We start from the raw sequence: 26,389 nt of genomic DNA on the forward strand, positions 1-26,389 counted from the left end.
TATAACAAAATCTCAGCGTTGAATTAATAAAAACAGTGCTCAAGTAATTGGTACACTAACTGTTTTCTTGTTGTTTTACACTAACTGTTATATAAGTTTTCTTCCTACAAAAGATAAAATAAAATGGAGAAGTGTGGGTCGGGTTTCTTAGTGTTTGAGCCAGTAGTTTCTTAGCTGAGCCATATGCAACAATATCTCGTCCCGACCTTGATTCGTCACACTGCTGGTCATAATCCATGGTGGTGTTGTCTCAAAGAACCCTTGGATCAAGTCTTGGAACTCCTTTATGTTCTCCTCTGGTCTCTTCCCTCCGTTTTTCTTCTTCTTCCTCTTATCGCATTTCGTGAATATCATAGTCATTGGAACCTAAGATATAGATACGACGGAGACATGACATATTGAGTAAAATTCTTGATCATGATGTCTAATTAATAGGTTTAAGTTGGGTGTTAAGGTTTAGGTCCTTTTATACCTGGTTTTGACCAAGCCAGCTAGCGTAATCGAGATCAATTTGCTTTACAGGTATGCTGGCATCAACTAGCAAAAATACTGAGACCAGTGTTGAACGGTTTAGGAAATAGTCTTTGGTGAATTTGTTCCAGTCTTGTTTGAGTTCATGCGGTGCTGATGCATACCTGGATACATAAAATGTATAACTTTCAATTTTCTATAATGAAATACTCCAAAATTCATTGGGGGCAGAAACTGTAATTGTATCCGACAAAATAAAAAGAAATAGAAGAGACAGAGACTGGCCAGAGCAGTTTTAAGGGGGTATGGCATGAAAAAACAAAATAATATCACTTAAACTTACCCGTAGCCAGGCAAATCTACCAAGTACCACTTGTCGTTGATCCGGAAATGATTAATGCATTGCGTCTTTCCTACATGTAGAATAGATTACCATAAATTATAACCAACCTACATGTAGCATAAGTACAAGCACGACATGGATGCCTATCAGTTTCCACTTATACGATCACGTCTATCAACCTTTCTAAGCAGTCTCAACAATGAACCAGCTAAGAATCCAGATTTTTCAGTTACCATCCACAATTTTTTCTTCCCTTTACCCAATGTGCATAAGCAAATCAGATTTTACGGTTCTTCCCCTGATCCCAGTTTCATCTAGTCTAGTACAATAACTTGATAAGCATTATCAAATCTAACAGATCATATGAACAAGCCAAAATCTCCACACTACAGAGATCCAAGTCCCATTTTCGTGAAATTACCATAGCATGGTCGAGCAAAAACACATTACTCAACGATGCCATCCTGTGATGCCATATATTGGATCATATCCTCGTCAACAGTATCCCATCTTCACGAGTACTAGGAACCAACAAATGCCGATGCTACAAAGCAAATCTGTTCAATCTAACCAAGTGAGGCAGTCTCTTGGTTCTGTCCTATTGAATATTGATTGACTCTAGAGACTGATTAATCCCCACTCGATGCCTAACTTGACCACTACAGAATTCAAATGCTAGCTGTTGGCCCCAGGATTAGAGTGGACTAGTTCTAAGAGACCCGGTTATAAGGGAATCACTTCAATCAATCAACTAACCTAAGCTTCCAACAAAAAAAAACAAAACTTAATTCTCCTTACTGCTTTACCAATATTTCAATTCCACAATCTCCTCATGAACACTAACAACTAACTTGATCACTGTGTCTCCAAGATGTGATTCCTTAGCAAATAAAAAAACTAAGCTTACCAGGTTTCTTAGAAGTCAAGGCAAGGCGTTTCCTCCTCACCAACGAATTGAGAAGCGACGATTTCCCAACGTTGGATCTCCCGACAAGCGCAAACTCCGGCAAACCATCGGCCGGACAATCCTCCGTCTTGACACTACTCTTCACATAATCAGCCTGAACCACCTGTGCGTCCCTAGCGTACTTGCTCAGCACTATATTCGAACCTTTCAGTATCCTCGCCGTAAGACTCGCCGGGTCGTCGCCGGATACATCTGTCTCAGGCGGAATAAAAAGCTTGTCGAGCGAAATCTCGACAGGAGCATCATCTAGATCGGATGATTCCGAGACAGGCAGTGGTATGGGTTCGACAGTGGCGAGATTCGATTTAGACGCGAATGAGAAAAGGGTCCGAGCTACTGTAACCGGCGGCTTAGGGTTTAGGAAATTAAATTGCGAAGAAGAGAGCGAGAATGAGGGTCTCGCGAGGATTGAGAGATGGAATCTTGGAAGCTGCGCTAAAATCATATCTGTTTTGTTTCTCTTTAGCTTCTGTGAGCAGCCATGGATTAAGCTTACGGATGCTGGTGGAGTGAGGAGGCCAAGGTTTGGGAAAATCAAAATATCCGTGGCAAAACGCAACGTTTTGGTGGTAATCTAGGTGAACTTTCCTTATTTACAATTCGCCGGCTCTATTTCAACGATTGTATCAATTCACCACTCTATTTTGTTTCTTGATTAAAAACACTAGAAATTAAAAAAAAAACAAATGGGTAAATTAGAAAGAAAACAAAAAGTAAGAGGAGTACATAGCAAAATTGGGTCGTTGGCATCTTCTCTTCCACCTCTCCAAGCACGGGACGAGAGACTCAAACCAGTGAACCAAAATCTCTCTCAATTATAGCAGCGCGTGCTTCTGATCTCGGTGGTATCCTCTTCGATCGGCGACATCTCGTGGTTTATGCTCCGGTGGATCTCACCGCGTGAAAAAAAAAATTATTTTTATCTGAATCGCAATCCTATTAGCCATGGCTCCTCCGGCGGCTTCGCAGCGTTATCCGTCACCGTCCCAACCTTCAGGGTAACTATTCGCTCTGCTTATCTTGTTTCGCTACATTCTTAAGATAAAAAAGCAGCAATCAGTCTTTATAATTCGATCATCTCTTTTCATGGCGTGGTCGGTCAGCTCCTTAGTTCTCAAATTATTTGATCTATAGTGTTCCTATGTTACGGATCTAGATTTAAGATGTCTCATGAGCTAATTGATGTCAAAGATAGCTATAATGTGGAATCAGACGCGGCCATTAGTTTAAATTCTCTGCCTTTAGATTATTATTACTTCGTATGTGCGATGATCTGATCTCTCTTTAATCATGGAAGCGTGAACTAAAACTAGAAATTTTTATTTATCAGGAAAAGTGAAGTGTCAGATCTAAAAACCCAGCTCCGCCAGCTAGCTGGAAGTAGAGCTCCAGGAGTTGATGATTCCAAACGTGACCTGTACAAGAAAGTAATATCGTACATGACTATTGGCATTGACGTCTCATCTGTATTTGGGGAAATGGTTATGTGCTCAGCAACATCAGACATTGTCCTGAAGAAGATGTGTTATCTTTATGTTGGAAACTATGCAAAGGGTAATCCTGATCTTTCACTTTTGACTATCAATTTTCTCCAAAGGGATTGCAAAGATGAGGATCCTATGATCCGTGGGCTTGCTCTGAGGAGCTTGTGTTCCTTACGAGTGCCAAACCTTGTCGAGTATCTTGTTGGTCCGTTGGGGAGCGGGCTCAAGGACAATAACAGCTATGTGAGAACCATCGCTGTTACTGGAGTACTAAAGCTTTATCACATCTCACCCTCAACATGCATTGATGCCGATTTTCCTCCAACACTGAAAAGTTTGATGCTTCATGATTCAGATGCTCAGGTTAATTTTGTTTGGTTGAATGCAGTTTGGACATAGACTCTCGCTAGCAAATCAACTGTTTATTTATGATTAGTACTCTTATGATATAAAATATGCTGTCAGGTAGTTGCCAATTGCCTGTCTGCGCTTCAAGAAATTTGGAGTATAGAAGCAAGCCACTCTGAGGAAGCATGCCGGGAGAAGGAATCCTTGCTTAGCAAGCCAGTTATATATTATTTCTTGAATCGGTATGTCCTTAAGCTCCTCCTTCCATTGTATATCAGTGTACCTTGTTGTTGTAGTGGTATCTAAGAAGATAGCAGCAAGTTTTACCATTTTGGTGTTTCTTTGCAGGATCAAGGATTTTAATGAATGGGCACAATGTCTTATACTTGAGTTGGCAGTAAAATATGTGCCGTCAGATAGTAATGATATTTTTGACATTATGAATCTGTTGGAAGACAGACTTCAGCATGCCAATGGAGCTGTTGTCTTGGCTACAGTCAAAGTGTTTTTACAATTAACGCTCTCCATGACTGATGTTCATCAACAGGTTCAAAGTCCATCTCCTTTATCCTTAACCATGGAAAAATATTCCTGATAAAATTAGTTATATGCAAAATTTCTTGATGATAATTTTGTAAAATAGTTTCTAATTTTCTACATTTTCCAAATAATGAAGCATTATATTACTTTTGGCATCATAGTCTGGAAGCTTGAAAATCAGATATTAACAAACATAGTCATCACTGATTTGTTATTGTTTAAGATAATCACTGTCTAACTAATGCCAAATGATCTTGTATAGGTATATGAGCGTATTAAATCCCCACTTCTAACTCTCGTCAGTTCTGGAAGTCCAGAGCAATCATATGCAATCTTGAGCCACCTTCATCTTTTGGTTGTTCGTGCGCCATTCATCTTTGCCACAGACTATAAGCATTTCTACTGCCAGTACAATGAACCGTCATATGTCAAAAAGTTGAAGCTTGAGATGTTGACTGCTGTTGCAAATGAGAGCAACACTTACGAAATTGGTAGTGATCTTAAACTATGTCAATATGGAATCTGGAGGGAGAAACCCTTTCTTTCTGGCTCTTTGATTTAACTAATTCGTACTCTTTCCTATTCAGTGACGGAACTGTGTGAGTATGCTGCAAATGTTGATATTGCAATTGCGAGGGAGTCAATTCGGGCAGTTGGGAAGATTGCTTTGCAACAATATGATGTAAATGCGATTGTTGATAGACTTCTTCAGTTTCTGGAGATGGAAAAGGACTATGTGACTGCTGAAACTTTGGTAAACTATCATATGAACTATTCAATTGGCCATCTCATTGATACTTATATTGTTTAAATTTTCATAATGAATCCACTTTTCTGGTTCCTCCTCTAGGTTCTTGTGAAGGACCTTCTAAGGAAGTATCCACAATGGAGCCATGATTGCATTTCTGTTGTTGGGGGTATCAGCAGCAAAAATATCCAGGAACCGAAAGGCAAGGCGGCTCTTATATGGATGTTGGGTGAATATGCTCAGGACATGAGCGATGCCCCTTATATTTTGGAGAATCTGATAGAAAATTGGGAGGAAGAGCATTCGGCTGAGGTATTTAGGCTTTACTTTTCTGTTTTTCCTTGGTACTGAAATTATGTATGCGTCAGAATGCGGGCATACTCATTAGTCTATGTTCTCAATTTGTGCCATTGAGCAGGTTCGGTTGCATCTCTTAACTGCAGCTATGAAATGCTTTTTCAAGAGGGCGCCTGAGACTCAGAAAGCCCTAGGAACAGCTCTAGCTGCAGGTGTTGCTGATTTTCACCAGGTATCGTTCAGTCTTCTCTTCCAAAATTCTCTTGTTTTGAAACCATTGGCCCATTAGATCACTTATTCAACATTTACTGTTGGTATAGGATGTTCATGACCGTGCCTTGTTCTACTATCGGGTTCTGCAATACGATGTACACGTGGCAGAACGTGTTGTTAGTCCTCCAAAACAGGCAGTTTCGGTCTTTGCTGACACTCAAAGCAGTGAAATCAAAGACCGTATATTTGACGAGTTTAACAGCCTTTCTGTGATCTACCAGAAGGTATATTTCCTGACTTTACTGCCAAAACCAATGTAGTAGTATGCAACTATTATTCAGAGGTGTTCTTTATTTGCTTTCGTAATAAAACTCAAAAATTCTTGCAGCCATCTTACATGTTCACGGATAAGGAACACCGAGGACCCTTTGAGTTTTCAGACGAACTTGGAAATATTTCCATCACACCTGAAGCTTCCAGCGACATTGTTCCAGCTCAGCAATATGAGGCAAATGACAAGGATCTGCTTCTAGGTATTGACGAGAAGGATGACAATAAAGGACTTTCCAGTAACAATGGTTCCGCTTACTCGGCTCCTTCATTAGAAAACTCCTCTAATATAACCTCCCAAATGCAAGAGCTTGCAATCTCCGGCCCTGCCACATCCGCAACTACCCCGCAATCAAGCTTTGGTTTTGATGATCTCCTAGGTTTGGGTTTATCAACAGCTCCTGCTCCAACACCATCACCACCTCTTTTGAAACTAAACCCAAGAGCTGCTCTAGATCCAGGCGCCTTCCAACAAAAATGGCGCCAATTGCCATTATCATTAACGCAGGTTTTTCCCCGCAACTTTTACCTTGCGATACTACTTTTTCAGGTTCCAACTACATTCTAGCCTTATGAACGACGACAGTTTAACTGGCTTTTCTTCCTCCTTTGTCAAGATACTTAACTTAGCATGAGCGTTTTTAACATTGGTTCATGAACATATTGCCTGCATTTCTTACACTGTTAAGTGCATATGTTCATAAAACTCTTTTAAGGGATTTTGACTGCTGAGAGATTGTAACTTTCTTAAATTGGTGTGCAGGAGTGTTCTGTGAATCCCCAGGGAATCGCGGCCTTAACAGTTCCACAATCACTTATCAGACACATGCAGAGTCATTCCATTCACTGTATTGCATCGGGCGGTCAATCTCCAAACTTCAAATTCTTCTTCTTTGCCCAAAAGGAATCAGAACCATCGAACTATCTTGCTGAGTGTATCATAAACACTTCATCCGCCAAAGCTCAGATAAAAGTGAAAGCAGACGAGCAGAGTACGTCTCAGGCATTCACAACCGTATTTGAAACAGCCTTGTCAAAGTTTGGCATGCCTTGAGGAAGGGATTCAATAAAATTAAATCTCTATGTATCAATAGAATTCTCTGGATGGATCTCTACACTTGTTGTAAAATGCGATGAATTCTTTTTGAGTTTTGTAGTCTCTCACCTTTGATTTCCTCTAGTTCTTTGTGTTATAAAAGATACTTTTTTTTGAGTTGTTCCGGAGAGGTACTTTTTCATCCTTAGATTTGGCTATGTTGTTAACAACACAACTTCAATACACGTTGCTCCAAGTGATCTCTACTCGGATCATCATAAGAGTCATCTATGAGCATCACCAATTGGAATTAAATTGTTTTAGGCATCAAACGTAAGATTTGTATAAATGAGGGGCTAGTTTTGGAAAAAATGATTTTTGCAACGCAACCCATGAAAAAAAGGTGTCAGCTGGTTTGGTTATTTTATGTATTTAATAGTCGCGTGAGTTGAGTGGTTACGATTTCTTCAATTTTCGTAAACTTCTAGGGAAAGAGAGGGGAGATAGGGGAAGTGAGAAGAGGGGGGAAACCCTAGATTCGATCTCCATTCGATTTGGTTCGTTTCTCGAATCGAAGCGATGGTGTTCTACTTCAAGGCCCGACCTGATGCTGGCGACTACACAATCTTCATGGGGCTTGATAAGTTCGAGAACGAGGAGCTCATCAAGTACGGCTTCCCTGAAGACGTCTGGTAAGCTCGTTTTTATTTTCCGCAACAAAGATTTCTCGATTTTTACGGATCATCGTTTTTTTCTTCTTCCTGAACTTATAGCTCGGATCGATTTTTAGTTTCGGATGGCTCAATTGTTTAATTAGTTGGGCTTTTAATCTAATTTTGAGGTTTGTTCTCTTTGTTTATATGGTCAGATGTTTTGTTATGTCATGATCTATTGTTTATTGATTAATTAATTGTGGTGAATTCATGGGAATGAACGAGAAGGAAATGGTGGTCAACCTTTGCTCAAGTTTTGTTTATGATGATTTCACTTGAATTTATTTTTTTGTGCTGAGTTTTGCGTTGAGTTGTTGTTCTTATCTCTGGTATAATTTATCGGTATTAGTTTTCTTCATTCAAATAGTTTTCTTAAAAACATTTGGCAGAAGAGATATGTTGTTACTTTGATTCTGAAATGTTTGTGAAGAATTGCCGGAGAGTTATGTATGATACGAGCTTAGAAATGTTTTCGTGTGTATACTCTTTTCTGAGATAAATCTTTTTTTGTTCCTATGATTGCTGGGCCTTGATGTTCTGAAACAAAAAAAAAAAAAAAAGAAAAATATAAATGTGGTGATGTTTAAAAACATTTTGTGAAATGTAATTTGGCCTGATTATGCAGTTGCTATATCAATTTTTTTTTCTGGAAATATCTTTGTAGCTCAAGAGAGCTATGATCCAATATTGATAATGTTTATTGATTAGTCTTTTATGAGTAATACCTATGGGTATACTGGTAGCTCTGAACTCACCCCTATTTAAGTATTTGGCTGTTCCTCAGCATATCTATTGTCCTCTCATGCTGTGTTAGCTATATTCAAACTTTGGTGTTTTTTACCTCCTTGTTTGATGATTTTCTTTTTTTTTTTTTAACAAACTAAATGAATTTTATAGCTTTTCTGTTGATCATATGCTGCTACTGCGCATTTCTTTTACTGTTCGGTAATTTTATCCATAACTAAGGTTTATGGGTAAACTTATGGATACATCTTGTCTATTTTCTATTCATTATTTTCTTGATAATGTCAATTTTTGATGTGTTTAGACATGTATAGGGTGTTTGTTTCTTCTAATTTGAATATTCCTTTCTTTTATATGAACTCTAGCAGCTTCACCTATTCAGCATTTTAATTTCTTGTTCTGTATGTTGATACACGACCAAGTTGCTAAAAGTAATTTTCATTTGATGCAGGTTTCACGTGGATAAAATGTCGTCAGCTCATGTTTACTTGAGGCTTCATAGAGGCCAAAGTTTTGATGACATTAGTGAAGGTGTGCTGGAGGACTGTGCTCAGCTAGTGAAAGCTAACTCCATTCAAGGTAAAATCTGAATCCCTTTCTCTACTTGTGCTGAACTTAACATTTGCATAATCGTTAGTCTTAGAGTACCAGTTTGTTTTTTAGAAGGAGGGCACATATAGGGTATTTTCTGTTTTCTTATCGACTGGTGTCTGGGATTATGTGCCAGGCAACAAGGTGAACAACGTTGATGTTGTGTACACTCCGTGGTCCAACTTGAAGAAAACTGCCTCCATGGATGTTGGTCAAGTTGGTTTCCACAATTCAAAGATGGTAAGCATCGCCATCTCTCAAGAAAATTTGGTTGTGCATACATGAAATCTGCTCAAAGTATGGTTGCAAAGCAATGATGATACCTAACTGATATTTGTTTGTTAAAGGTCCGAACAATCAGAGTGGAGAAGCGAGTCAATGATATAGTTAACAGATTGAACAAAACAAAAGTTGAAAGAACTCCTGATCTGAGAGGTTAGTGTTTGGTTTGTGGGCTCTTCCTTAAATTTCAATAGATAGAAAATTATACATACATACAATTTGGTTTGTGTCAGTTAAGTGACTATACTTCCAGATAATATAACTATAAAACTAATATGGTTGTTGATAACTTTGTTTCTGAAGCCGAGAGAGAAGCAGTGAATGCTGCAGAAAGGGCAGAGAGGAAACTACATCTGAGGGAGAAGGTCAGTTTCTGGGATTTTGTTGTTAGCATCTGAAGAAGTCTTTGATGATTGTTGTTTTGACACAAATCTTTCAATGTTTTCTTAATATTGCAGAAGAAACGTGAAGAGATAGATAGGCTTGAGAAGGAGAGGCAAGCAGAGATGAGGAGTTACAAGGGACTAATGGTAACTGATAAAATGACATCCAACAAAGACATTGCTTCAAGCCACAAATCGGTTCAAGAACTGGAAGACGATTTCATGTAAAAGCTCTGAAGAAATGAGAAAAAACAACAAAACCAAGTCGGTAACATTGAGCCAGAGGTGATCCTGTACTGTCCTTCAAAGAAGGCTTAAGATGTTCTTGCTAGCCTTAATTACGATGATGATGATGGTTGTCCGGTATTATGTTTTCTTTAAAAAAAGTCTTGAAGACCTAAAACCCTACCTAATCTGGTACTTGGACTAGTTGGTCCATTAAAATGTTTCAAAGGATTGAATCTGATCTGTGAGAAATTAAAAGAGCATTCTATATACACAGGTGAGCTATCTGGTTGTGGCAGTCATGGTTTGCAAATTTGCATTGTGGTGCTTGTCGAAAGTCATTTTATCACCCCCTACAATGTGACTTTTTGCCAAAAAAAAAAAAAAAAAACCCTAGAATAAATTTACTGGTAGGACATAGCTCTTGAAGACTGATTCTCTCAGAAAATCAGAGCGTCTTGGGTTGGTCGGGTCGGGGTTGGAATCACTCTACTGACCATAGTAATCAATCGCTATTGAATCTAAACCGATAATAGCGATCTTCCGGATCAGTTTATTTACCCTCTAAGTTAGCTGGGCAGTGAGTAGTAGTAATTTTAGAGCGACCCAGTACATTAATTATGATATCAAATCCCACTCCCTAAAAAGTCCATGATTTGAAATAATTCCGGTGGCCCCTAAAAAGGGTGATTTGAATCCATCAATAATCCAACCATGGGGAGATAGATCAAGGTGTATTAAATAAATCAGGGTGAAAATTTGAAAATAAAGGAAAAAGAAGGGAAAAAAAAATGAGAAGAAACAAAATAATGATATGTCCGTTAAACATACGATAGGGAGACACGTGGCAAAAAATTCAAAATAGACGTCTGGGATTTTAAGATTGAGAGCCGCTCATTAGATAGAAAAAAAAAAACGAAAGGTTTATTATTGACTTTGGTTTGTCTGGAATAGTAATAGTAGTGAGTAAATAGGGTTTGTTGACGAAATTCGAATTTCCGCCATTCTTGTTTTGAAAAAAACAATTAAGCTCTGCCGACCGTTTTAGATTTCTTTCTTCTCTTCTCTTTTAATCTTCTTCCTCTGTAAAACTTTTCAATCACTCACTCTCTTGTTATCTCAACTCAGATTTGTCTCAGATCGGAGATTTCCTCGTTTTCGACTTTTTTTAGTTTAAATTTGGGGATTTCTTCGATTTCTGATTACTTCCATTTCCGAACCTCGCATCGGTGAGTTTTTTACATGGTTAGAGATCTTCAAGTATGTCTTATTGATCTTTGAATCTTGGGTTGATTTTAGGTATGATGTGGTTTTGAATTTATTGTCTGATTGATCCAAAAACAAATTTCTCTTAGTGATTAACAAAGTAAACTTCACAGTATGGGGATCTAATGCTCAGGTCGAGTTGTGAAGCACACTCCATCTTGTTGTTTTGTAGTAATTTTTGAAGCTTCGAGTATGTTTTGTCCTGATAGATTATAAGCGACCGTGCTGATTCCTTTTGTTTTTTTTTTTTTTCAAATCTCAGAGAGAGAGAGAGAGAGAGATCGTGAGATGATGCAAAGGAGGAGGGTACAATAGCTGTTTGCTTAGATAATGTATTGGAGTGAAGATTGCATAGAAGAAGGCAACGTATGGGAATTGGGGTTACTATTTTTGCTTATTCATTGACGAGCTATGGAAAGTGAGTCTACTACTACAACCATCTCAACTCCTCAGGATGGGATCCCTAAATCGCGTCACGGGTTTGTTTTTTTTTTTCTCATATCTTACTAAACTAATTAATCGGTGACTTGCCGCAATAAACTTGGTTTGTGTTGATTTTCTTACAGGAGGACTAGTGGCCCTGCTAGACGTTCAACTCGAGGTCAATGGACAGCCGAGGAGGTGAATATTTCTTTTTATCTTTCAATCAGTTTTGTTGTACAATGATGTCCAAATCCTATGCCAATTAGTCTGGTCATCCCTGATATCATTCATCATGCTGCATTGAGATATGCATTTTACACTCTTTGATCAACATATTTGCTAAATCTTTTAACCAAACATATGTTCAGGATGAGGTGTTGAGAAAAGCTGTCCATAGTTTCAAAGGGAAGAACTGGAAGAAGATAGGTAAACTAACTCTCTATAGTTCTTTTCCTTGCTTGTGTTGGTTTTACTGAAGTGAACCGTAATCTTTCTTCTCTGATGGAATGTTTCTGATTTGCTTTTCTTTAACTTTCCAGCTGAATATTTCAAAGATCGAACTGATGTCCAGTGCCTGCACAGGTGGCAGAAGGTTCTTAACCCTGAACTTGTTAAAGGGCCATGGACGAAGGAGGTAACACTTTATTTCCTCACTTATTCTATCTATATATGTGTATCTCGCATGCTTGACCCTGTTTTGCTTTATAGTTTTCCTAACATCTCTTATGACTGCTTATCGTTCTCGTTTTGACATGTGTGTAGGAAGATGAAATGATAGTTCAGTTAATCGAAAAATATGGGCCGAAGAAGTGGTCCACTATTGCTCGGTATTTACCTGGTCGCATTGGAAAGCAATGTAGAGAGAGGTATGCTTATTGACAGTTATATCTCTAGGAACAATAGTCAAGTGTATATTAGCATTCACAAAGCTTGTATTTGATATAGGTGGCACAATCACCTCAATCCTGCCATAAACAAGGAAGCTTGGACTCAAGAAGAAGAGCTGGTTCTCATTCGTGCTCATCAAATATATGGTAATAAATGGGCAGAGTTAACCAAGTTCTTGCCTGGAAGGTACTTATATTTCTTGTCATTTTTGAATATCAATCTGAAGGTATTCTTCTATTTGTTCTAGCAATATAGTTTTTTTTTTTGCTATGTTATTAACAGGTCGGATAATGGAATTAAAAATCACTGGCACAGTTCAGTTAAGAAGAAACTTGATTCCTACATGTCGTCTGGCCTTTTGGATCAGTACCAAGCCATGCCTCTAGCTCCTTATGAGAAAAGTTCCACATTCCAATCAGCTTTTATGCAGAGTAATATAGATGGAAATGGCGAAATAGACAGCCGTCAAAATTCAAGCATGGTTGGCTGCTCACTATCTGCAGGAGATTTTTCAAATGGAGCTATAAACATGGACCATCATTTCTACCCTTGTCGAAACTCTCAAGAGACTGAGCAAGCTGTTTATCATTCAGATCAGTATTTTTATCCTGAATTGGAAGATATATCAGTCTCCATCTCAGAAGTCTCTTATGACATGGAGGACTGTTCACAGTTTCCTGATCATAATAATGTCTCGACTGCTCCAAGTCAGGACTACCAATTTGATTTTCAGGAGCTTTCGGACATTTCACTGGAGATGAGACAGGCTAATATGTCAGAGCTACCGATGCCATACACGAAGGAGAGCAAGGAATCAACTGTGGAACCTACAAACTCCACACTAAGTATTGATGTGGCTACTTACACCAACTCAGCAAACGTTTTGACGCCTGAAACGGAATGTTGCAGGGTACTTTTCCCTGATCAAGAGAGTGAAGGGCACAGTGTTTCTAGATCCTTGACCCAAGAACCAAACGAGGTTAACCAGTCAGACTCCCGAGATCCTATTTTGTCTGCATCAGCTTCAGACAGCCAGATATCAGAAGCTACGAAATCTCCTATGCAGAGCTCTTCTTCAAGGTTGAATGCAACAGCCGCCTCAGGCAAAGAAACTCTTCGGCCAGCTCCCTTAATCATAACACCCGACAAGTATGCAAAGAAGTCTTCCGGATTGATATGTCATCCTTTTGAGGCAGAACCAAAGTGCACAACAAATGGAAACGGTAGGTTCATATGCATCGATGATCCATCAAGCTTCACTTGTGTTGATGGAGGAACCAATAACTCCAGCGAAGAAGATCAATCATATCATGTGAATGATTCCAAGAAGTTGGTTGCAGTGAGTGATTTTGCTTCTCTGGCAGAAGACAGGCCACACTCTCCTCCCAAGCATGATCCAAACACGACAAGCGAGCAACATCATGAAGATATGGGAGCATCGTCAAGTCTCGGTTTTCCAAGCTTGGACCTACCTGTTTTCAGCTGTGATCTTCTACAATCTAAAAACGATCCACTACACGATTATAGTCCTCTTGGCATACGCAAGCTACTGATGTCCACCATGACGTGCATAAGTCCCATTCGACTGTGGGGATCTCCCACTGGAAAAAAGACGTTGGTTGGTGCAAAGTCAATCTTGAGGAAACGGACCCGTGATTTGCTGACACCGCTATCTGAGAAAAGAAGTGATAAGAAACTTGAAACTGATATAGCAGCCAGTCTGGCAAAAGATTTTTCACGTCTAGATGTGATGTTTGATGAGAGTGAGAATCGAGAATCTATCTTTGGAAATAACACTGATGTCATTCTTGGAGATAGAATCAATAGTGGAGAAGGTGAAGAGAACTGGAGGAGCAACCCTTCTTCACTCTTTAGTCACAAAATGCCAGAAGAAACTGTGCATATCAGAAAATCGCTTGAGAAAGCAGAGCAAACTTGCATGGAGGCAAATGTCAGGGAAAACGATGGTTCTGGAGCTAATGTCGAAAATGTAAGTCTCTTCTTTACTTTAAGCATTTGAATATCTGTTTAGGTAATTAAGTACCCAATTTCTATGTGAAGCTGATAGCTTTCATTTCGTGGTAACAACAGTATAGCTAAACTGTGGAACCTTTTGCTTCCCTAGTTCATTAAACCGACCTCTTGTGATCAAACTATCTAAGAATTTTGTTAATAATATACTGTTTTGTTTTTGATGGGTTTAAGTCTTTATTTTGTGATATATATATGATCTAACTGACATACATTACATTCATGATGGATCACCGTTTCTTCATACATCACAGGATTCATCATTTCTTTTTATGGTTTTTATGGTTTTACCTTCTTGATGGATCAACTCTTGTGCAGGCTGAAAGTTTCTCTGGTGTTCTTTCTGAGCTCAATAACTGCAAGCCAGTTCTGTCTTCTCCTCCTGGCCAATCAGTAACCAAAGCAGAGAAAGCACAAGTTTTAACACCAAGAAACCAATTCCAGAAAACTTTCATGGCTAACAAAGAACAGCATTCCTCTTCAAGTCTTTGTTTGGTCATCAATTCGCCTTCTCTAGCGAGAAACACAGAGGGTCATCTTGTTGACAACGAGACAAGCAATGAGAATTTTAGCATGTACATACATCTATGCCAACCTTGCAAAAATAACCCTTTTCCTCTATTTGCTTTCAGTTATTGATATAACGATTTTGTTACTCCCCTTTTTTGGTCCATTTTACAGATTCTGTGGAACTCCATTCAGGAGAGGTCTTGAATCTCCCTCAGCCTGGAAATCTCCATTTTACGTAAACTCTCTCTTGCCCAGCCCAAGGTTTGACACAGAAATAACTATCGAGGTATTTCATATGCCTTAAGACTCTTCTATTATATGGTCAACCTCTCTTACTTCCTGGTGCAATTGTTAAATTCTTTTAGGCCTAATATAATAGACCTATGAATTTTGTGCTTATTTTTTTCAGGATATGGGCTACATTTTCAGTCCTGGGGAGAGGAGCTACGATAGCATAGGAGTGATGACACAGAGAAATGAGCATGCAAGAGCATTTGCAGCATTTGCAGATGCAATGGAAGTTTCAATTTCACCAACTAATGATGATGCAGAACAGAAGAAGGAATTGAACAAAGAGAATAATGATCCTCTACTGGTATATACATACTTCACCAAATACCAATCATTCATATCATATCCAATAAATGTTTTTTTCCTCCATTGATTTTTGGTTTTGAACATTTCTCAATCTATAGGCGGAGCGTCGAGTGCTGGACTTCAACGATTGCGAGTCTCCCGTCAAAGCAACAGAAGAAGTCTCATCTTACCTCTTGAAGGGGAGTAGGTAAAAAAATGCCAAAAGCTCATACATAATATGCAAATGCAAATGCACATACATGAACATGTATAAATATGTATGTGTATCTTTTATGAATTGTCCCTGTCTGGATCTATTTCTTTTCTATGTTTCTTTTTAATGGATCAACTCGAGTGAATTTATGTAGATTCTGTGATCAATATATAAATATACATATTTCATATACTTTTGGGAAAAGAACCTATACTACAGGTGCAGAAATGGGAGTACATGAGTAGTTTATATACCAAACTGCAGTAACATACACATCTAAAAAGATGAATTCAGGGGTAGGTAACAGTAGCAGAAACACAAGAGCTCTCTTGCGTACTTTATTAATACTGGGATGAAATAATAATAATCGTAACGACATTTATATTGTCACTGCCGGAAATGCTATAAGAGAGAAAAAAAAACATTCTTTATTATGGCGATTTAATCGAAGTGGTCGTAATCGGTGTTCGGTTTCTCAGACGGCTTTGGTCGCAACAGCGTGGATAGCGTCTGCAAGGTGTGGTACAGTCTTCGAGCTCAGACCAGCCATGCTTATCCTCCTTTTATTCATTTATACAATCACAACAAGTTAAGACAAATTCAAGAAACTTGAACAGATAACGGATGGAGAAGAGAGGCTTACCCGTCGGATGTCATGTAGATGTGGTACTCTTTAGTCATGTAGGAGACTTGAGCTGGGTTTAACCCTGTGAATGTAAACATACCTATCTGTTTTATTATGTGACTCCAGTCTCCAGGCGTACCTGTCACATGATTTTTGAGTTTCGTTTCATTAGTTATGTCCATTTATAGTCCTGATGATCTATACAAAACAATAAAAAAGACCTTACTTACCTCTAGCACGTAATGCCTCAAACAGCTGTTTTCTCATGCTGATAATACGATCAGCCATGGCCTTCAGTTCCAGAGTCCATTCGTTGAACAAATTCCTATCTCGGAGGATTACAGCCACGATTGATGCACCATGAATCGGAGGACTTGAGTACATTGGCCTTATCACTAGTTTCAGTTGGCTTTCAACTTTCCCTGCAACATCTGATGATTTGCATACCTGCAACAACTTCATGTCAGAATTCGATAAAGAACTTCCTACGAGTTTCTTAAAAAGATTTCCAGCAGGTTATATGAATCTTACAATGCTGAGAGCTCCAACTCTTTCCCCATATAGTCCCATGTTCTTCGCATAACTTTGAGCAACGAGGCATTCTCCGCCATCAGCAACAAACATCCTAATCGGTTTTGCATCTGCATCCAGACTTCCACTCGCGAAGCCCTGCAATGCGAAATGAGATAAAAGAAATATGGAAGACAAGGTATTAACAATTCTTTGAGAGCAGAGGTGGTTTAAATATCAGCTGATCTTATACACAAGTATTCATCAGTGTACCTGATAAGCACTATCAAAGAATGGCATCAATCCCTTTGATCGCATCAACTGCCTGATTTGCTCCCATTGTTGAATGGTTGGATCAACACCAGTTGGGTTATGGGCACATGCATGAAGAAGCACTATAGAACCAGGTGTGGCAGCACCAAGGTCTTCTATTAAACCTGTGAACAAAAGAAAAATAGTTGCCATACCCAATTTAGGAAATTCTATAAGCTTATCAACAATATTAAGCATAGAAATCAGTACTAGTTCACCGCAGACTCACCTTGAAAGTTCAACCCACGTGTCGATGGATCGTAGTAGCGGTAAGTTTTCACTGTCAAACCGGCCAACGTGAAAATTTTGGGATGATTTCCCCATGTTGGCTGAGTAATATAAATTGTTTTCTGGAATGCAAAGAGAGAAGACTTCCAAGTTTACATATAAAGTTCTCTAGGAAGAAGAAATTCAAACAAACAAGAATTTAGACAAAAGCATGCATGTACCTGATGATAATGCTTAGCCAAAAACTCCCCTCCAACTCTGAGGGAACCAGTACCAGACAAACACTCAACGGTTGTAACCCGATTCTCCCGAATAGCAGGACTAATTGACATACATGAAAACACCAAAATCATAAAGAATTGTTCTGAAAGACTAAAACTGATGAATAAACAGAAGAAGAAGAATTACCTGTCAGCGCCTAATATGAGCTTAGCGCTTAACTTGTTGAACTCAACCAATCCAACAATGGGAAGGTACTCCTTGATTCTTGTTCTACAGATTAACAACACAAAACAAGGCTCAGCTTTCCTCACAACATCAAACACATAAAGGGTAGTTAGAACCCAAAACAAAAGACAAGAGAGAGGGAGAGAGAGAGGTCAACCTGTCATTGATAAGCTGCTGCTCAGCTTTCCTTACAACATTAAGAACCAAAGGTTTTCCCTCCTGCAACACAAAAACACCATTAATGAACCACACTAATCCATGATAGATGGATAGCTCAAGAGGATCATTACCTCAGTACGGTAAGCACCAACTCCCAAATTCAGCTTAACTGGGCTCGGGTCTTTGTTATACGCAACTGTCACCTATATATCCGAAAACCAAATCATCATAACTCATATTTAGAGCTGAAAATTTCGTATGACGAAACCATGAATCAGATTCAATCCATTCTACTAATCATGCGAACCGAAATCAGAAACATAAACCAACAAAATCATCTCCCAATTCCATCAATCATTTTTCGAATTATATAATCGCGAGATCGTGAATTTCACACTAATCAATAACCGATCCAATGCGTATGACACACATATTTGGAATTTATATACAAAAAAAAAAAAAAAAAAAAAAAGATTATCGAAGAAGAAGGTTACCCCAAGAATAGGATCCTCGGGAGCTTGAACAAGATGAGCGAAAACAGAACCGCCGGAGACTCCCGATGTCGGCGAGGCGTAAACGGAGCTCAGGTTATCCGAATCCGTTGCGGCAGTGAGATGACGGAGCAGAGCACCGATCCTACGATCGCTCGGTGACGAAGAAGAAGAAGAAGAAGAAGAGAACTCGCTGTTAGTCATATTTTTTTTGCTTTGTTGTGTACAAATGAATCCGATTTTGGACTTTTTATTTTTAGTTTTCGCTATCCATTGTTGCCACGTCAGCTTAGCATAAAGTTGCGTGCCTTGAACTTGAGAACCCCAATCTCATCATCAAGATAATAGTAGTATTAATTCTTTTCTAGTAATATTATTACTATTATCCATTAAAAAAGCCTGAAATACCGGAAAAAATATTAACATACTCCCAAAATAGGGTTTATATCAGTTGTTTTTGTCAATGATATATATATATATATATGAAGATGTTATTAAATACGTCAAACTAATGTCTAGTAAAAACATAAAATATTACTATTTTGGTGAAGCTGGCTCTCATTAAAATATAGTATCAAATTTTCTAATTGATGAAAGTTTGTGTTTATGATGGTTGATGATATAATTAGTTCATTAGTTTATTATAATATATTCTCTAATTGATTTATATGTTTGTTTAAAAATATTTGGATTGTGTACTCCTTTTTATCTTGAACACTGAAATCCAGTAAATTATAATGTTTCGTATTTTTTTGGTGGTTACATGTCTGTCTCCTATTTTTCTTCTTCAATAATGAAATTTATATCTTCGTATGTAACTTGATTGTATTAATAGTTCACAAACCGGCTTTACTTGTACCCTATCCCATAGTGCGGACGGAGTAGTTGGTAAGGTTCGTCGTTAAAACTTCAAATAATAAAGATCCAGTTACTTGGATTACCGATGCCTTTCATTGAGCTTCGGATTTGTTGTAACAGGCATTTTGGGAGATCATGTACTGTGTGATAATCAATAGATTCAATATATAGGCCATACTCAATCTCATACTATATTCTGGAGTTTCAGAGTTTGAGGATGCTTCATTTTATTGATACTTTCATGGATTAAACAAGTTTTTTTTGTGTTTGTCCCAAAAAAAAAAAAAAAAAACAAGTTATTTTGTAATAATGTTAATTTAATTAATGTTGTACGGAATAGATAAATGGGTTGGTCCTTAATTTTTTGCGAGAGCTACACCAAATTTAATTTTAGTTTGACAATGGATAATAAATTATTTGCATGTTTTATTTGTAAGAAATTATATATTCGCATGTTTTATGTGGACTGGATTGAAGCTCATACTTTTCAAATTTTATTAGTTTTCGACCAAAGAGGTTATATATTTGGATCGTTAGATTTTAAATCTTATGATCATTTAAAAAAAAAAAACATAAATGCTGAAAATGATAGAAAACTTAATTGCTTACACGACAAATGAAAGGGTTGGAATTTTGTGATGTAATAATATTGCAAACGGTACATATCATGTCGTCGTCTTTTGAGCTGTAACTCGTTTGAGCTCTAATATATATATATATATAGCCTCCTTCATTATTTCACAAAATTCGAGTTTTACATAGATACGACTTACGAGGTAGTTCAAACAAGTAACAGTAATTAGTAACAAGTACGACTTTTTTTATCTGAATGAATTTTTTCCATGGAGGTTTTTTTTTCAAATTCAAGATTTATTTAGCTAGTCATCATCATCTATCAGGTAAACAAATTGAATCTTAAGAAATGACAGCGAAAGATTTTTTTCCGAAAATAAATTTGGCTATATATATGTGGTGTACTTTGACCTACAAAATTATAGAATATGGAGCATTTTATAATTTTTAAAAAATCACCTTTTGTGCTATTATTGGTTTTGAATACCAAAAATACTATTATTGGTTTTCCGAACGTTTTGCACCAAAAAAAAAACGATTTTCCGAACGTTTTCTCAATACCAATGGTTTGCGAAACTTTTGAAATTTTGGAATACAGTAATTTCAAAACATCACAAAAATGGTAATCTTTTTTTTTTTTTTTTTTAACTTTTTTTGTATGCACCACCAACACCAAGGACAAATATTAAAAGCTAGTTTGCGGTTGTAAAATTAGTAGATTTTATGATATATAAATATCTAACAAAAAAAGTTATAATATAAATTTTGTCGTCTATTATAATTTCACATACAATGTTGAATGGGAACCCTGGTTAACAACATTAACTAGTACAAATTAATCAATATATTACAAATTCCAGTTATGATTAGCATATATACTTGTGTAAGGTAAAACTGTGGAATCTGAATTCGTACGAGTGAGAGCCATGGGGTGTTGTGAGAATAATAAATTAACTAGGTACTATTTTGCAGAAAACCGCGGACTGAATTTTTTTTTGATGAAAATTTGTAATAATTTATTTTGTTGTTATGTTATTTATAATGGTTTGTAATTAAAAATTTGTTACTTATATGATAACTTTTGTATTTTAAAAATGTTTATTGAAAACTTGTCAATAAAACATTTGTATGTAATGAATAAAATTATTTAAACCTTAGTGAAATCTTTGCTATAGTTGTAAAGTAAGTAAAAAGATATAACTAACATGTAAAAAAAATCTTATCTGTTAGTTTTTTTAAGTACAAATTAGTTTTGATTCTCACATATTTTTTTTTACTTTTTTACAATTTATTTTATTTGATGTTTCCCATATTTTCGTTTTTTTTAATTTGAAATATTTATTTAATCTTAATTAAGTTTTTCTAATGATAATTGAATGTAATTTTTTACAGATTTTAAGGTTAGTTTTATATTTGTACTTTCTAATTAATATAGTAGGATAATAATAATAACAATAAAGAGACTATGCAAATGCAACTAAATCCCTACGCTATCTTTTCCTATCGCAAATCTCAGCAAAAATTGTGTATTACAACTAACCGTAATAATAGTTCATTTTATGAAAACGAAAGTTACTTCTTTTTTTTTTTGTGTGTAAAATCTAATATGTAAAACTAAAATATCTGACTTGGTCAATATAATTGAACGTAAATGACTATTTCAAGTGATGTTGTTTGTGTGTGCATGTTTTCTTTTTTCAGAAAGAAATATGCGCTGGATCGTGTGGCTCAGACAAAATGCTTTTTGGGTTCAACCCAGATTTTAGGTAATGGCTTAAAATATAGATAGGGTATATTCACCTAGGGATATTGAACAAAACTGTCATTTTTTAAAGATCTTATCAGATATTGCCTCATGCTGTGTGACCAAATAATAGACTAAATTTGAATATTGTGATATATATTTAATGAAAAACAATAAATTAATTTACAACAGATTCTATTATTAGTGACAGCATGCCTGCGGGTCCGGACTAGTATTACTACCAAGTTAAGGGTGGTCACTTTCTATATATCCTACGATAACAGTTAATATATCTTTAAAACCCACCGAATATGTTGGGTTTTTAGTAAAAACTTCTTCTTTTTTGGGACAAAGGTTTTTAGTTTTTTACCGTAAAACCTTTAAAACGCTTTTAATCATGTATTTTTTTTTTTTTAAATTCTCTAGATCCCCATCATGCATTTTATTGATAAAAAGGTTATAGCGTATATAACTATTCAAAATCGCAAAATCTATTATGAAGTAGTTTATAAAAAAAATGGATTTAATTGTGGGAGTATATAAAGCTATAGTAGTTTTTTAAAAATGGGTATTGTAGTGTATTTCTCTTTATAGGATTCTAATTCGTTCTTCTTTGTTCCTGATGTAGTTTGTGTAAACTTCTTTTTTCAATCAATGTAGTTCGAATTTAGTGAATTTCTCTTTGTTCAATTTTTGTAGTCGTGGTAAAATAATATTATAAACAAGAATCTTAAAATATATGACAATCGAAACTTTTAGACATTCTCTCTTGATAATTTTTCTTTTAGTATGAAACATATTGCACGTACGAACACAAGCGTGAGTTCCCATAGAACACGTACGGACACAAGCGTGAGTTCCCATGTTTCGGTGATGGATTTTGGTGGAAAGTTGAAGTTAATAGATATCATCGTGGTCATGAGGGTTTACGTGGCCACCATAATTACGACCTAATACTATATATCTTACAGCTTTAGTTATATAAAGGCATATGCGTACGTAACAAACACACACATGCATGCATTATCATTATGCATCTAAAAACTAATATAATGATTAACGAAACAAAAGCTGAGATCATGAGATTGTAATTCATGAAATTTTCAAACTCCTTACGATTGATCATACACAAAATCCTCTAACGTGGCTCATGACAGTAACTTCCACAAAATTAAGATTTATAACCCTGTAACGCATGAATCCCTCTTCTCTTCTTCTTTTTTTGTTCTTCTTTTCTTTTTTAAGAAAGCATATTAATTAGGGGATTGGCTTACATATTAGAAAAACGTTTCTGTCCGAATCCATCATAAATAGTTGGCTTTGGTTACGTTAAATACTATTGAGGTTCTATTATTTGTTGCCGTTTATTTCTATGCTTACACATGCTTGTGTGTTTTTCCTTCATATGAAATCACAATCTTTAGCATCTATAGTCAAAAATAACTGGTAAAATATCTTCAACACAATAATCCAAACACAAACGAATGTTTCTTATAAAACAAAATGCAATTAAGCCACAGTCCTCATTTTCGAAGGGTATAACCTTTGACAACAACAACAACAATAAAAATATTATTAACTAGAGGTTGGCCATGAGTTTAGTGAGACTATGGATTCAAAACGATGATTTTTATAGATATACAAACAGAGGAAATGTTTGGACGGTCGAGAACCAAACAGATCGCTGATAAGTGTTTCGTCGAGGAGCTAACACATCTCAACATAGTGAACCGTACGCAAGTGTATACCTGCGTGCATAAACGTATCACCCCATTATGATTGTTTTCTCGAAAGCTTATAAGGAATTTTAATGGCCCACAAACACAAAGAATGCATGTATAATTAAATACGAATTGCCAATATCTGAATAGTCTTATATGGCCCACGAAGCAAATCAACAGGCAAATATTACAACTCTTTACTTGATTAATGAGCTTTTTAAGTCTGCTTCTTCTATATATATATAGTATCGTCTGCCTATCTGGTGTGTTCACCCTAAGCTGAAGAAACTTAATCTTACCCATCTAACACTTTTGTATAATTAAGAAATCTCAGATATATTATTGCTTTGGATCTAGAATCAGTCGTTGATAACACATGTCAAAACATATATAAATCATATACTCATTAGTATTCTAATTTATTTCCCTAATAAAATAAACCTCTATAGTCAATCAAGTGAGCTTAATTTCTTCACAGAATGTATCGAATGCTTTTGTCGATAAAAAAATAAAACTCTCGACAAGTCGTTTCACCAGATTATGAGTCAGTCGTAAATAATAGATGTTGATCAATCTTTCTATCAGAGAACTAAGGTGTTAAACAACTGAGATAAGTTAATCGTCTAATAGATGTATATCTCAAACATTAAGCTAATTAATCACGACTGGGTTTTGCAACTAAAGTTTTGAGTTGAAGTATTTTGTGAATGGGGGATCAAATAAAACTCAAAGGTATCAGTAAAATATATATATATATATATATAATGGGTGATACACATAGATGCATGTAAACGAGAATATAAACATAAATATACATAGGTATAAACAGATATGATGATGTTGGGGTGTGTGTAAGAAGTGAAAATCCAAGGGTTAAAAAGGGGAGAGATAGAGAGAGAGGAGAGAGAGAAGGTTTGATGTGGTTGTCGAGATGCTAACAGAGAGGCACATGCAAAGCTTAAATGATGGTATCGCTGGTGGCCAAAGCATCTCCTTAAAGCTGTCCTTTTTCATCTTAAGTCCTCTTTTTTTATTTCCCCTTTGCTACCGCTTCTCTCTCTCTCTATATATGAGTTGTCTGTAATTTTATAATTTTTTTTAATACGTATCAACTTGTGTAGTTGTGCACGTATGCATACCTAAAAGTGTATCAATTAATTAATAATTAATTAATTAAAGATTTAATCTCTATTTCTCGAGTTACAAATACGTTTGAAAATAATATTCCAAAAAATAATATGAATCTTGATTTATACGGTGGAGCTCAAACGTTTGGTTGGTTGAAGATAGGTTCTGGCGTTCTGCCCTTAATTATCTAAAGAAGAGATAAGATCATCACGAATATGTGCTCAATTCCTTTTCCATAAAGTTGGGTAATAAATTATGAATATTAGCTAGAAATTTCAGAGTGGGCGTACATAATTGAATTTTTGTGATAAACGTAACTAAATGCATCCAAGATTTCAAAATGGACCATTAACACGTTTTGGCATCACAATTTGTCAAACCCGTAATTAATTGCGTCGAACAAGAAAAAACTAATCTTATTGTGGCAGTGGGAAGAAAAAGGAGATTAATTTTTTCACCCAAAATAGACTAAAGTAACAAACCTAAATTTTTCTGGAAAGAATTGGGGTATTAAAAAACCTCGAAGCCGACAAAAACTAAGCGAATAATAAATAATAACTCAATTTACCGAAGAAAGAATATTATAAAAATATACAGGAACAAGGAGAGAGAGAGAGAGAGAAATGTGTTATAAAGGGATAAAGCCCACTAAAGGTCATCACTCATCTAACTGTATACTACTATTATTTTCTTCGAAGGCAATTTATGATCTAGTATTTTATTTTCACTAAGGTTTGTATAAATTTCCCCGATATACTATATTTAACACAACTTAGTGATACTTATATTTTAATACTTCATTCCAAATATATATATATATATATATATATGTGTGTCAATAGACTCAATACGTAGAAGAAATCTAAAGGAAAAGAAAACATTTAGATACGTCAGGAAAAAGAGAGCCAGATTTGTAGTATATGATTATGTGATTGAATTTGATTAACAAAGTAGAGTCAACATCCAATTAAGTGCTTTATATAAATAATATCAAATATGCAAAAGGTCTAAAGAGAAAAACAAAGTTTGTTTGTGTTAAAACTTTGCTTACATCATAGGTATCCCATTAGGTTGGTGTACCATGTGATGATACTTCTACCACCGGAAAAGAAATCAAATATTAAACAAACACATCCCCCTCTATATAGTATAGTACATACATATATAATAATAGTTAGGGGTTTACCATATTAGAAAATAGATAGGTTTTATGTGAACCAGAACTTTTTATATCTTTCTTTTTACTGTGGTAAAACTTTGGAAAGGAGGGAAAAAAAAGAGAGTGTTAGGGTTAATATATTATTATACATTTAATGAGAGGAAATGGGCTCATCTAGGGTAACATCACCTACCCATACAAATTTTATCATGCTTTTAGGGCTCTTTTTTTTTTTGTTGCCTTCAACTTGGTCCCGCGTCTTCCCCCACTACCCGTACTCTCTCTTCACTCTCGTGAACCACACGCTCCAATATCTCTCCTTCGTCCGTGCCGACGCGTCCACGGACGGAACGTGCCCACACGCGAGAAAAAAGCAAAACGCCGGTGATAACCACGCGCGCCTAGGGTTTTGAGGACACAAGTGAAAAAATAGGTTTGTGATAAGAACCGCACATTGCGGACACGTGTAGTATTCTCATTGGGTTCTTGTGCCCCCCATCCTCTATCACACATACTAATAAAATTTTAGATAAATAAAAATTTAAAAAATGGATTTATTTCCTAAAATAAAGAAAACACTGAAAATCTTTTACTTAATCCTTGTTGTTTAATATTTGGGATACTGTTACCCTAATCCAGCCTGTTTTTATTTAATGTGTTTAGATATTTTTCCTTCAGCAACAAAAAAAAAAAATCTTGCTTTCTTTAATAACTATAGACAAATACAGATACAGATACAAAATACGTGTACACAAATGTAAAGTAAAGATACGTAACCTTGTTTCGTGTAATTGGATATAGGCAGACCAGA

The 26,389-nt window shown here is 36.3% G+C and overlaps 5 protein-coding genes across 6 annotated transcripts; 3 read left to right on the forward strand and 2 right to left on the reverse strand.

Moving 5' to 3' along the window:
- Window positions 1-2: 2 nt before the first annotated feature.
- Window positions 3-2,350, reverse strand: LOC104705415 (GTP-binding protein At2g22870). The gene is made up of 4 exons (XM_010421418.3): window positions 1,722-2,350; window positions 815-884; window positions 473-635; window positions 3-366 (listed from the first exon to the last, which is right to left on the reverse strand). Exons 1-4 carry the CDS (start codon window positions 2,224-2,226, stop codon window positions 148-150), a joined length of 957 nt encoding a protein of 318 aa, XP_010419720.1. The 5' UTR covers window positions 2,227-2,350; the 3' UTR covers window positions 3-147.
- A 78-nt stretch (window positions 2,351-2,428) lies between these two features.
- LOC104705416 (beta-adaptin-like protein A) lies at window positions 2,429-6,954 on the forward strand. Its single transcript, XM_087462023.1, has 11 exons — window positions 2,429-2,779; window positions 3,112-3,628; window positions 3,731-3,855; window positions 3,962-4,160; window positions 4,416-4,644; window positions 4,741-4,907; window positions 5,004-5,213; window positions 5,320-5,430; window positions 5,519-5,695; window positions 5,800-6,249; window positions 6,505-6,954. Exons 1-11 carry the CDS (start codon window positions 2,727-2,729, stop codon window positions 6,793-6,795), a joined length of 2,529 nt encoding a protein of 842 aa, XP_087318149.1. The 5' UTR covers window positions 2,429-2,726; the 3' UTR covers window positions 6,796-6,954.
- Window positions 6,955-7,157: 203 nt separating this feature from the next.
- Window positions 7,158-9,987, forward strand: LOC147939572 (uncharacterized). Its single transcript, XM_087462025.1, has 6 exons — window positions 7,158-7,469; window positions 8,686-8,813; window positions 8,962-9,065; window positions 9,173-9,260; window positions 9,411-9,472; window positions 9,566-9,987. Exons 1-6 carry the CDS (start codon window positions 7,357-7,359, stop codon window positions 9,716-9,718), a joined length of 648 nt encoding a protein of 215 aa, XP_087318151.1. The 5' UTR covers window positions 7,158-7,356; the 3' UTR covers window positions 9,719-9,987.
- A 495-nt stretch (window positions 9,988-10,482) lies between these two features.
- Window positions 10,483-15,815, forward strand: LOC104705417 (transcription factor MYB3R-4). 2 transcript variants are annotated; one of them, XM_087462021.1, is made up of 12 exons: window positions 10,483-10,944; window positions 11,244-11,460; window positions 11,548-11,602; window positions 11,773-11,830; window positions 11,944-12,038; window positions 12,167-12,270; window positions 12,350-12,478; window positions 12,575-14,282; window positions 14,642-14,898; window positions 15,005-15,119; window positions 15,243-15,428; window positions 15,529-15,815. In XM_087462021.1, the coding sequence occupies exons 2-12, from the start codon at window positions 11,393-11,395 to the stop codon at window positions 15,619-15,621; spliced, it is 2,868 nt and encodes a 955-aa protein (XP_087318147.1). In that variant the 5' UTR covers window positions 10,483-10,944; window positions 11,244-11,392; the 3' UTR covers window positions 15,622-15,815. The 2 variants fall into 2 exon arrangements, with proteins under 2 accessions (XP_087318147.1, XP_087318148.1); XM_087462022.1 differs by having other exon boundaries at window positions 10,648-11,114.
- A 115-nt stretch (window positions 15,816-15,930) lies between these two features.
- Window positions 15,931-18,750, reverse strand: LOC104705418 (aspartate aminotransferase 3, chloroplastic). Its single transcript, XM_010421422.3, has 11 exons — window positions 18,399-18,750; window positions 18,036-18,107; window positions 17,903-17,964; window positions 17,707-17,790; window positions 17,520-17,619; window positions 17,300-17,420; window positions 17,032-17,195; window positions 16,780-16,917; window positions 16,479-16,695; window positions 16,267-16,387; window positions 15,931-16,183 (listed from the first exon to the last, which is right to left on the reverse strand). The coding sequence occupies exons 1-11, from the start codon at window positions 18,597-18,599 to the stop codon at window positions 16,099-16,101; spliced, it is 1,365 nt and encodes a 454-aa protein (XP_010419724.1). The 5' UTR covers window positions 18,600-18,750; the 3' UTR covers window positions 15,931-16,098.
- Between the last annotated feature and the right edge of the window lie 7,639 nt (window positions 18,751-26,389).

The sequence above is a fragment of the Camelina sativa genome, chromosome 8 (genome assembly GCF_030686135.1).
Source record: "Camelina sativa cultivar CO46 ecotype springtype chromosome 8, ASM3068613v1".
Taxonomy (NCBI): domain Eukaryota; kingdom Viridiplantae; phylum Streptophyta; class Magnoliopsida; order Brassicales; family Brassicaceae; genus Camelina; species Camelina sativa.

Bases quoted from the DNA above. Each gene is read 5' to 3' on its own strand.
- LOC104705418 (XM_010421422.3), bottom strand. From the start codon at position 18,599: ATGACTAACAGCGAGTTCTCTTCTTCTTCTTCTTCTTCTTCGTCACCG. The intron at 16,918-17,031 runs GTACACTGATGA...TTCGCATTGCAG, and splicing joins TCTTTGATAGTGCTTATCAG to GGCTTCGCGAGTGGAAGTCT. The intron at 16,184-16,266 runs GTAAGCCTCTCT...AATGAATAAAAG, and splicing joins ATCTACATGACATCCGACGG to GAGGATAAGCATGGCTGGTC.
- LOC147939572 (XM_087462025.1), top strand. From the start codon at position 7,357: ATGGTGTTCTACTTCAAGGCCCGACCTGATGCTGGCGACTACACAATC. The intron at 7,470-8,685 runs GTAAGCTCGTTT...CATTTGATGCAG, and splicing joins GGCTTCCCTGAAGACGTCTG to GTTTCACGTGGATAAAATGT. The intron at 9,261-9,410 runs GTTAGTGTTTGG...TTGTTTCTGAAG, and splicing joins AAGAACTCCTGATCTGAGAG to CCGAGAGAGAAGCAGTGAAT.
- LOC104705416 (XM_087462023.1), top strand. From the start codon at position 2,727: ATGGCTCCTCCGGCGGCTTCGCAGCGTTATCCGTCACCGTCCCAACCT. The intron at 4,645-4,740 runs GTAGTGATCTTA...TTTCCTATTCAG, and splicing joins GAGCAACACTTACGAAATTG to TGACGGAACTGTGTGAGTAT. The intron at 5,214-5,319 runs GTATTTAGGCTT...GCCATTGAGCAG, and splicing joins AGGAAGAGCATTCGGCTGAG to GTTCGGTTGCATCTCTTAAC.
- LOC104705417 (XM_087462021.1), top strand. From the start codon at position 11,393: ATGGAAAGTGAGTCTACTACTACAACCATCTCAACTCCTCAGGATGGG. The intron at 12,039-12,166 runs GTAACACTTTAT...ACATGTGTGTAG, and splicing joins AAGGGCCATGGACGAAGGAG to GAAGATGAAATGATAGTTCA. The intron at 14,283-14,641 runs GTAAGTCTCTTC...ACTCTTGTGCAG, and splicing joins CTGGAGCTAATGTCGAAAAT to GCTGAAAGTTTCTCTGGTGT.
- LOC104705415 (XM_010421418.3), bottom strand. From the start codon at position 2,226: ATGATTTTAGCGCAGCTTCCAAGATTCCATCTCTCAATCCTCGCGAGA. The intron at 885-1,721 runs GTAAGCTTAGTT...TTCTACATGTAG, and splicing joins CTTGACTTCTAAGAAACCTG to GAAAGACGCAATGCATTAAT. The intron at 636-814 runs GTAAGTTTAAGT...TTATGTATCCAG, and splicing joins GTAGATTTGCCTGGCTACGG to GTATGCATCAGCACCGCATG.